Source organism: Lipotes vexillifer, unplaced genomic scaffold (genome assembly GCF_000442215.2).
Source record: "Lipotes vexillifer unplaced genomic scaffold, Lipotes_vexillifer_v1.1 scaffold1168, whole genome shotgun sequence".
In the NCBI taxonomy this organism is placed as follows: Eukaryota; Metazoa; Chordata; class Mammalia; order Artiodactyla; family Lipotidae; genus Lipotes; species Lipotes vexillifer.
In genome coordinates this window covers 1,449,134-1,460,303 of record NW_006799230.1, presented here as the reverse complement: position 1 = coordinate 1,460,303, position 11,170 = coordinate 1,449,134, and the positions used below count along the sequence as shown (strand labels likewise).

At 33.7% G+C, this 11,170-nt stretch overlaps 1 protein-coding gene across 1 annotated transcript; it reads left to right on the top strand.

Annotated features, from left to right (window-relative positions):
• Positions 1 to 1,590: 1,590 nt before the first annotated feature.
• On the top strand, positions 1,591 to 9,615 carry ZC3H15 (zinc finger CCCH-type containing 15; the record flags this gene model as incomplete). Its single annotated transcript, XM_007471524.1, has 8 exons — positions 1,591 to 1,702; positions 2,356 to 2,508; positions 2,959 to 3,050; positions 4,149 to 4,331; positions 5,707 to 5,853; positions 6,019 to 6,120; positions 6,862 to 6,985; positions 8,800 to 9,615. Coding segments are annotated over 8 exons (1,104 nt in total), but the record flags the coding sequence as incomplete, so codon positions are not given.
• Between the last annotated feature and the right edge of the window lie 1,555 nt (positions 9,616 to 11,170).

Sequence of the window (11,170 nt, the reverse complement as noted above, 5' to 3'; positions counted from 1 at the left end):
TCCCTAAAATTTCCTCTTCCATTAATACATCTTTGTCCTGGATTTCTGTTTCTTTGATGTTTCTTTGTTCCTTTAATGGGATTTTTAGGTTCTGTTGGCTTGTTTAATATTGGTATTCTTCAGGGAACTGTTCTCTGCTCTTACCACTTTTTTATGCTGTCCTTGCATAATCTCATACACACCCAAAGTTTACTTATTTGTAAGCAGCTATTTCTAAAATCTTTATCTCAAAGCAGACGTTCTCTCCGGGAATCAAGATCCATGTCCAGCTGCCTTCTCAATAGCTCCACCTAGATGCCCTGTAAGCATCTCATACTCAGTATGTCTAAGACTGAGCTCATCCCCACCTCCTGCCCTGAAACCTGTTCCTCCTATATTCCCTGTCTTGTTTAACAGCACTAACCATGCAAATGATAATCCTAGACTCCTCCCTCTCCCTTATACTTCATGTCCAGTCACTTAGTCCTTACAGTTCTACCTCCTTAAGAGCTCTCCTTCCCCTTTCCTCCATCCTTGCTACTAATGCCTATTTAAATTAAAACTCTTGTGCTTTCTTGCATACAGCAATTTCATTAGCCTCCTAATTTTTATTGCCTTCATTCTTGGGCTCCTTCTAGTCCACCCTTTGCAAAGTTGTGATCGTTATAAAATACAATTTGATTGTATCACTGGCTTACTTTAAACTCTTGAGTCTTATCCTGTCGCCTGTTGATACAGTCCAAATTTCTCATTGATGTCTCTCATACCTTTTTCATATCTTTGCACTGACTGACACTCTCTGCATTTCTTGCCCATCAAAAGAATTCATCCGTAAAGTATTAGCTCAGTTTAATTTTCTTAGGCATATTGGCATTCTTTGTTCCCAGAGCACCATGTATTATATTATAGTTGTTGACATGTCTGTCTTCCCACTAGATTCTGAGCTTCTTTAAATAAGCATCTTTGTCTTTTCATCTTTGTATTCCCTGTCATCTAACATAGGACCTGACATATAAATGTTTGGATGAATCCTCTAATCATATTAGGTATGTAAATTGTGTGCCTGGAATTATGTCATATGTCATGTTTTGTTTTGTTTTGTTTGATCTCCCCCATTGACCTAGCCCAGTGTTTTTCCACAAGGGTACTTATAGGTATTTGGGTTGGTACAATTCTTTATTGTGTGGGACTGTGCATTTCAGGATGTTTGTATCTCTAATCTTCAAAATGCACCTACTTGTTTCTGGGTTGTTGTCACAGAAGAAATTCCCAGGTGAGAACCATTTGCTAAAAAATGCTGGGCATGTAGCATATGCTTAATAAATACTATTGCTATAAGCTTTTGAATATGCTTTTAACTTGGCATGGTACCATTTATAGGGTTTTTTTGTAAAAGTCAGCTGCTACAAAATTTAGCAATTTCATTTAATAGTTTAACCACACCATTTAATATATACTGGAAGGCCATTGTAACACTGATATTAAGAAGTAAGAACTATATACATGTAATATGCAGTTGTCTTTATGTCAGTGATATTGTATATTACTATATAGTAAAAACAATTCATTATATGAAATCAAATTTACATTTTATACCTGGGAATATTATAGGTAGCACAAAGTGAAGCTGAAAAGAAGTTGAAGAAAGATGACAAGAAGAAAGAATTGCAAGAGCTAAATGAGTTGTTCAAACCTGTAGTTGCTGCTCAAAAAATAAGTAAAGGTAAACTTTAAATTTCAGAAACGTTATTTTTATCAAATGTAATTCATATTTTAACACTCTGAATATGTTTTCTTCAGATTATAAGCCAGTTGTGTATGCTATGAAAATAATACTCCCTTTGTCAAAGTTATCTTTGTCAGTGACTTTCTTATGATTCCTTTATACATGTGCATAGCTGTGTCATACAACTGTAAATCCAGCCATTAGCCCCTCACTTAAGGGAAAATTAAGGATTTGGGGCAGTCTACTAGTTGATTTATAATATCCAATCTTTGGTAGTGGGCAAAGCAAACCTATGGTTGTAAAAACTGTAAATCCCAAACTGTTGGCAGTATACCTGCATTTATATTTCTCTTTTGCTTCCTGCCTCATTGACTCCAACTAGACAAGTGACGATAGAATAACCTATGTGTTTGCTTGGTTTCCCACCCCTGCTCTCTTTCTTTTTGGTAAGAAAAAAGGAAACAAAAATAGATAAAAAATGCTACAGAAAGAACTTAGAAGATGTCTTATTGTTCATTTATATATGGCATTTCCTCTCACACCAGTAATAGAAAATAACAAGTTAACCAAAAGTAATTATATCTCAGATAGAAGCTCTACTTTGTGATCTGGCAGAGTATAGTACAAATACCATATGCTATTTGACATAGGTGCAGATCCCAAATCCGTGGTATGTGCATTCTTCAAGCAAGGACAGTGTACTAAAGGAGATAAATGTAAGTTCTCTCACGACTTGACTCTGGAGAGAAAATGTGAAAAACGAAGTGTTTACATTGATGCAAGAGATGAAGAGCTTGAAAAAGGTATTTTTTTTTAAAGATATTCTCTTAAAAGTAAATGTATATTACTTTTGGTTTGTTGTCAATAAGATATTTAATAACTTGAAGACTATTTCAGTCTTAGTAGGACTGTGTTTGTCCTAAAGAATAGTTGTGTGTTGTTGTTTTTCATAAAATCTGAATTTACCATATTTTGCCCTTTGATTAAGTAAATGAAGATGTTTAAAAAACAGTGGATTATTTTGTATTTGTCTCTTACCCTTTCTTCCAGTACTACTTTCTCATTTGCCTAAAGTACTTAGATTTTAGTGGATAATCTCACAACAGTGTTATTCCTACCTTTGGTGTTTTAAAGGAAATGTGTTTGGTCATGAGTCTTAAAATAGAGCTTTCCTGTGTAAGGATATATGCAATGTGTTTTGGGGACAGTAGATAAAGTTACAGTATTTAGTCTCCATATCTCTTTTTATTTAGATACTATGGATAATTGGGATGAGAAAAAACTGGAAGAAGTAGTGAACAAGAAGCACGGTGAGGCGGAAAAGAAAAAACCAAAAACTCAAATAGTATGTCCCTTTTCTTGAATTGAGTTGCTGTGGTATTTATCATTAGGGAGAATTAAGTGGCAAGGTATTTGCTGCTGTTTTCTACTGGATTATTCTTTAAGTTCTTGCCTCTTTTCATAAAGATTAGGTGAATCAAGCTTTGTTTTTGGAATTTACAGGTGTAAGTTATACAAAATTTGTTTCTTGTTTAAAAGTGACTTGAAAACCATGTGACTGAAGTCCTTCAAATGCCGTTTTCTGAGGTGGTTTTATTTTCTCAAACATGTAGAATTCTTTTTTTTTTTGTGCAAAATGAATGGAGGTAGAACTATTAAATTAACCCGCTTAATTCATAACATATTCTGTTTTAATGGTAGGGAGACATTAATAAATCACAAGGGTGAAAATATTGTTACATATGAATTGCAAAATGAATTTTTATTCTGTAGTATAGTTACCATGAAAAACCTTGCCGTGTTAGAAAAATTCTAAGTATTGTTTTTACTTAACTTCTATTGTATTTTTTCAGGAAAAAAATGATGCTTATTAGTTAATTTTTCCTTCTTGTTTGTAAAGCGTGTTTACCTAAGGCTTCAGTACAGTTGCATCTTGCACCCATTCATGTTTTAAAGGGTCACTATCCTTTGTGTTTCTTTTGTGCCTTGCTCCTTTCTTAGATGTAAGAAATTGCCTATAATTTCAGGTAATTCAAATAGTGTTAGTATATTTACTGCATGTGATTAGTTTTTAGGAAAGATCAAATCAGAACAAAGTTATTGGTTTTATTTTTTTGTAACCATTTTTATTTTGTCATATTTGAAAACCAGACTTTTGGATTACATTTACAAAGCCTAAATGGCAGCAAATCCTTTTTGTATAATTCAGTTTAGAGCAATGTCAAAAATAGGAATTTTATACAGATCCTCTCTAAAGGGAATTGACCATTGTATTAAGTATTTTAAGATTAATTTATATTTACATTTCTGCATGCAAGGTACTCTGTACGTAAGTGGTTAGCCTAAAAAAGATGTGAATTGAGTGTACTTGTTCCATATACCGAAGCATTTACCTTGGAAATGGACCACACTGAGCCACTGCTTGTGAATATTGTCTCTATAGGTGTGCAAGCATTTCCTTGAAGCTATTGAAAACAACAAATATGGCTGGTTTTGGGTATGCCCTGGAGGGGGTGATGTTTGCATGTATCGTCATGCACTTCCTCCTGGGTTCGTCTTGAAAAAAGATAAAAAGAAAGAAGAGAAAGAAGATGAAATTTCATTAGAAGATCTAATTGAAAGAGAGGTAACTAGTATCTTTTTCCTATCATAAAACAGTAAAGCAGTATTCATTGTGAAATTCTAATATTTACCACTTGGGGGCAATAGCATGTTGTTATGAAAAGGAAAGAAATATTATGACTTTTTCTCGAAGCTGCCTTACTCTTTATTTGGTTATTCTTGTATGTCTAAAATGTAAGCCTAGCCATAATCATTAGCCAAGCCTGACATTAATTTTAGGGCTATGAAATAATTTTTTAAGTACTAGCTGCTGACTTATCAAATAAACTGTTTCCATAAGATTGATATACTGGTATATCAGTTTGTGAAAATGCTTAGTCAGTATTCAGAGTGATTGAACTTGACGTTTTAGATATTTTCCTTGGTGTCTTTATTTTTTTGCCATTTTACTAATTATTTAGTAGTTTTTAACATGTGTGGAAGCAGACAACTCCACTACAGTTTTTCAGCTATATGTTTTATCATCATTCCTGGACTCAAAGACTCTTCAGCTGCTCATCTCTGGCTCAGCACAAGAGTTTTATTCTTGAGCTAGCAGATAGGGTTACTGAGTTAGCAGATAGGCTCTTGGCCTTGACATGAAAAATGTTGAGATTATTGGAAATACTAGATCTAGGGTTGCATGCTTCAAACTGTATCCATTTTGCCTTGTCTTGGGTAATCTAAATGTGTTGTGTACATGTCTAATGTTGAGATTATATACATTTGTTCTTAAAAGGACATACTGTTTGGTGTCTCATATAGGCAATATACTGTGATAGAAAATGTAGACTTTGGAGTCAGATATATTTGAGATTACTATTTGTATCCTGGTTCTGCCACATATTAGCTAATAATCTTTGGTAAATTTTCCATCACCCTCTGTTTGCTTATTTGTGGAGATGGATGTGTTAGCATATGTGTATGAAGTATTTAATGTTGAATACCTGGTAGATGTTCAGTAAGTATTATTTTTCTGTATATTTATTATTTGATTATTGGCCCTGAGGAAAGCAGATGGTACCTTTTGCTTAGTTTGTTTTCTTATCTCTTGAGGATCACAAATGAAACTTGGATATTGTCATGGTGCTTTTTGTATTTATTGTTTTCAGCAATTGACTTATTTTAAAACTATTTCTCGTGACAAGTTTTACTCATCTTCAATTTTGAAAAGACATCTAGCTCAGGATAATATATTTTATAATGTTTAGAAATGTTTGTATCTCTGGACATGCATTTTGCTCCTTGCCATGTAAAGTGAAAATAAATCAGTTTATTCTAAGTTTAATGTCTTCATAACAGTCATAGGCAAGGGCTTAATTGAAGTAAGAGAAAACTGTTAGATCATAGTATCATAGATGACTTTAAGAGGGAGAAAATTAACTTTTTTATCTTTGCAGCGTTCTGCCCTAGGTCCAAATGTTACCAAAATCACTCTAGAATCTTTTCTTGCATGGAAGAAAAGAAAAAGACAAGAAAAGATTGATAAACTTGAGCAAGATATAGAAAGAAGGAAAGCAGACTTCAAAGCAGGGAAAGCATTAGTGGTATGTCCCAAACTCACCCAAATAGATTCTCTGTTCTTTCTTTCATTTTATAATTTCTGTATTATGCAAGATTTTATCCTTATTTAATTATGTATATGTCTAAAATCAGTGACCAAGAAATGTTTGAATTTTGTCCTGAGTTGATATATGTGTGTATTTGAATAGATCAGTGGTCGTGAGGTGTTTGAATTTCGTCCTGAACTGGTTGATGATGATGATGAAGAAGCAGATGATACCCATTATACCCAGGGAACAGGTGGTGATGAGGTAAGAGGAAGCGTTGTCACCTCATCTTCTCATGTTGATTGAGAGAAACAGTAGAGAGTGACAGTAGAGCAGTATAGTTAAGAGTACCAACTTTGGGGCCTTGGTTCACATCCTCACTCTAACCTGGGAAATTAGTTACACGCTAGGCCTCCACCCCCATCTGTAATACGGACGTAATGATCATCCCTACATCACAGAGTACTTGTGAGAATTAAATGAGTTTATAAGTTTGTTTCTTTACAGTTCTTTATAGAACTTAGGGCAGTGCCTAATATATAGTTAAATGCTTATGTGTATTAGCTGTAAAATATGTTTTATTCTCCCTCTAAAAGGGTTTTGTTTAATATTTTATACTAAACAAAAAAAGTCATGAGACAGACACTAAAAAGTACAGAGAAGGGAACAGGAGACAGCAGCAGAATTATTTGGTGATACAGAGACTTAGTATGAGCAAATAGCTTTTCATTTTTCATATGGTTATCATAAAATTCTGACTTCTGCCTTTGAGTTGAAAGATGGAAATATATATGTAAAAATATGATGTCAGAGGAAGAAGCTTCAAGTATGGCATTGCTATTCTTTTTTCAAGAAGTTTAGAAAAGTGAATTTTGGCAATAGTCATTTGTTTTCATTTGGCATTATTAATTTTATTTCATTAAGATAAATGTCAGAGGTAAAAGGCAAGTAATTTATGAAAACTATTCTTATTAGTAACACTTTCTTTTCTATGTGTTTTTAAAGGTTGATGATTCAGTGAGCATAAATGATATAGATTTAAGCCTGTACATCCCAAGAGATGTAGATGAGACAGGTATTACTGTAGCCAGTCTTGAAAGATTCAGCACATATACTTCAGAAAAGGATGGTAAGTATGCTGACTTTTGTGTAATTCTGAGAATTCAGAAACTGTCTGAAGGGGGTTAGACCAGGCTTGGCAAACTTAGATGCCTGCAGGTATCAGACTGGTAACATATAAACATGTGATTTGGCCGTATATAAAAGTAGTAAACAGTGGAGGCTGTGGAAATGGGTGGCTGGTTGGATATTGAAGCCATTAACAAACTAGAAGGGGACAAAATGAGTTTGAAGATGTAGCTAATGAGTTCATTTCAGGACCTCATGAGTATGAGATATTTTGGTTATTAAAAGTGGCGTTGTCTAGGATACTGTGTAGACATTACCAGGAGGAAAAGGTTTGAAAGTCATCTGCATTGGTAGCTGAGAGTGAATGAACACACCCAGGCACAATACATATGATGAAAACATTCTAGAACAGACTGCAGAAAATATCAATGTTTTAGAGTAGTCAAAAGAGAAAAAGCTTGGGAAAGACACTGAGAAGGACAGAGAAAAATTAAAAAGAATTTCAGGAAGATTAAGTAGGATGAGAATTAGAAATAATTCCTTAATTGTGATTAGGGAAGGAGTTGTAGGAATAGGGTACACAGTTTTCATTGGGACTGCAATGGTATGAGGAATGAGGAGAAAAAAATGACTACAGATCACACTCACTCTTAAGAACTTTGAGGGGGAGACATGGTCATGAGAAGGGCCTTTTAGGATATGGGAAATCTAAATATATCTGTTGGCCAGAGAAAAAGGATCTGGGAAAGAATGAAAAATGAAACAATATCAGGTATAGAAACAAGATCTGGAAGTATAAATAATGAGTTCAGTTAAGAGTGAGAATGGAGGAGAGGCTGGCTAGGTGTATTTGGAAATAAGGATTGCTGATACAATTTATATCTAATTGTGCCTTGAGTGAGGATTTGAAGAAAAAGGTAAAAGTTTGGCATGGTTGCTGTGAGAGAAAAAGGTAGACTACTGATCAAGGCAAAAGTTGAGAGAAAAAAAGCTAAACGTTGTTTTTACAATAAAGGAATAAAAGTTATAACTTGAAAAACTGGCCTCTTCTGAGATTTGAGAATGCTGTCAGACTATTGTCTTAATGCCAATCTGCAGACTGATTTGCTCCTTTGAAAAGTAGGGCTTTGGTGACAATAGGCACAATTGCAAGTACCTCAGAGGTTATAATTCCCAAGAATTTGTCATCAGAGATGTTTGAAATAACTTTAAGTTAGGCTATTAAAAATTCTGTGTGTTCAATATTGATGTCATTTAACAAGAAAAGGCGGCATTTTTGTTTTCTCAGTCATATAATTATAGCCTGAAAGGAAAAGTAGCTCCATAGCCCCAGGGTTGTTTTTTTCCCCACAGTTTGATGACAATATGAAATATTTCTGCATTCACACTCATTTACAGCATTACAACTAGTGTGACTTAACTACTATTTGTAAAACCAAAAGCTAAGTAGCTGCTTATATCATAAATGTTCTTTTTATTCCATAATCATTTATTCAAACAAAATATGTGGAAGTTGACTGTTTAAAAACCTAATTGTTGGGTCATGTAGAGAACACAAGGTTGTATAAGATAAATCTTGCCCTCAAATGTATGAACCATTAAGCAGTCAGATGTCTACAGTGAAAGACATATTTTATAGTAGGTATAGATAATTGATACAAATAAGCTCAGAAAAAGAGCAGTTCTTGTTGGAATAATCTTAGGGAAGGCTTTCATGGAAAAAGGAAAAGAAGTGTATCGGTCTGTGACTGTCCATTGCTAATGGACTAGTGTTTTCTTTTTCTAGGCCTTACTGATTTCAATTTTTATTTTTAGAAAACAAATTAAGTGAAGCTTCTGGAGGTAGGGCTGAAAATGGTGAAAGAAGTGATTTGGAAGAGGACAACGAAGGGGAGGGACAGGAAAATGGAGTCATCGATGCTGTTCCTGTTGATGAAAATCTTTTTACTGGGGAAGATTTGGATGAACTAGAAGAAGAATTAAACACACTTGATTTAGAAGAATGACACCAAAGAAGTCAATGAAAAAATTAAGTCAGCTCAGCATGAGTTGAAATTGACTACATTAATTTTTTTCCACCTAGAATTCTTCAACAGGATGTTTGTTTCCCATGCTGATTCTGGAGGGCTTACTCTCCAAAAAAGGAATATTCTCCCTACATCTTGTCTTCTGACTTTGGCTACATCTCATAGTAAGTTCAGAGTAGTTCATGATAAATTAAAAATATAATGGTCATTGAAGAAAATGATTGATTGTTGTAACTGTCCACTCAAGTAGGAAGTGTAACTGCTTTTCCAGCTTTTGATTTTCACTGGGCATGCGTTATTACAAAGACAACATAAATTTAAATTACCCTTCATTTAATGCAGTTTTTAATGAGTGATTTTATTTCCTTTGTATTTATATGTTTAAAAGACTGCCTGAGATATGAGCCTGTATTTCATAAAGGAAACTGCATATGCAGATTCAGTATTGTATATCTTTGGACAATTAGATGGACATTTAAAATGAAACTTCATTAATCTGCCAGGATCAGCTGCAGTGCCCTGTGTTATACTGTTTTAAACTATTCCTTTTCTTTTTTGCCAATGAAGTTGTAAATAAAGACCGTGATACATTAAAATCCAAGTATGGGCCTTTTTTTTTTTTTTAAGATTTTTCTATGAAAGTTTTCTTACCATTTCTAGCTTCAGAATTTTAACTAAATATCTGTTAGAGTTAACTATCACAGAAGGCACAGACACCTAAAGGGTTCTCTTAATACTGATTATAGGACTGTGTAGCGTGCTGATAGCCCTACTATGAGCTTAGTAACACCAATACTTAGCCTCAGAAAGAGACCATAGGTGATGTTATATGAAAGGGTAATTACTGAATTGAGGTTCATCAACCTAATTAAGTATCACCTACAGTTGAACCAAATACTACTAAAGCATCATTGTGGAGATCCATGGTGTTATAATAAGTACCTGACAAAGTTTGATTACTCTGTTTGAGAGAGTGTAAACAAATCCACAAGAAAACTGGGCTGGGGGCCTTTGACATTGAGATCCCCTGAAAAATTAGGGTGATACATTTAAAATGGGCATAATTTGCCAGTAACATTTAATACTAGGTATACCTTTTTATCATTTTTATGTAAGTGTATCTTCAAATATTAATACAGTGCTTCTTTTGTTATTTGCAAATATAAGTGGATTTTAAGATAATAGCACTAAAAGGTCAGGTGACCTGGGCCCTAATTAATTTCTGCCTCAGTTAAATTATACGATTTTTAAATCTCTGAACCTTAGTTTCTTCATTTGCATAGAGAAGTTAAAGTGCTTCTGAATTGTAAAACCTAAGAAAACGTGACTGTAAATTTTGTCAAATGATAACATCAAAGTTGGTAAAGAAATTGAGTTCCTGGCTGTTCAGTACTATACCATAATTGACATTTTTAAAATGTAGAATGTCATGAGCCAAGTTTCCCATCTACAGTGGAAGTATACTTAAATACTTTCTATGAAAGATTTTTTTCATTCTTTTTATTAAAAAGTTTTAAATGTTACTTATGCTTTATTTAATAATGAAACATTTTCAGTTTAAAGTATTACGACCTTACAGTAAGCATGTGATTTTGAAAACCAAATTTTCTTTAATCAGTGAGTTAAAAGGAAAATGCTACATTGTGGAAGTAATTTTTGAAACCCACAATTCTTCATCTAGCCTATAAGTGTCTTTCATCAGAGAACACAAAAAAGCATTTAAATCTGAAAAAATCAAAATGCAAAATTAAATTTGCTTCTAAAGTAACATATACAGGCATACCTCAGAGATATTGAGGGTTTGATTCAGACCACCAGAGTACAGCGAAGTATTGCAATAAAGCAAGTACACGAATTTTTTTGATTTCCTGGTGTATATAAAAGTTATATTTACACTATACTGAAGTCTGTTAAGTGTGCAATAACATTATGTCCAAAAAACAATGTACATTCCTTAATTTAAAGCTATAGCTAAAAAATGCTGTCATCTCAGCCTTCAGGACGTCATTGCAGTAATATCAAAGATCACCTATCACATATCACTAAAACAAATATTATAATAATGGAAAAGTTTGCAATGTTGCAAGAATTACCAAAGTGTGACACAGAGACACAAAGTCAGCAAATGCTGTTGGAAAATGGCACCGATAGACTTGCTC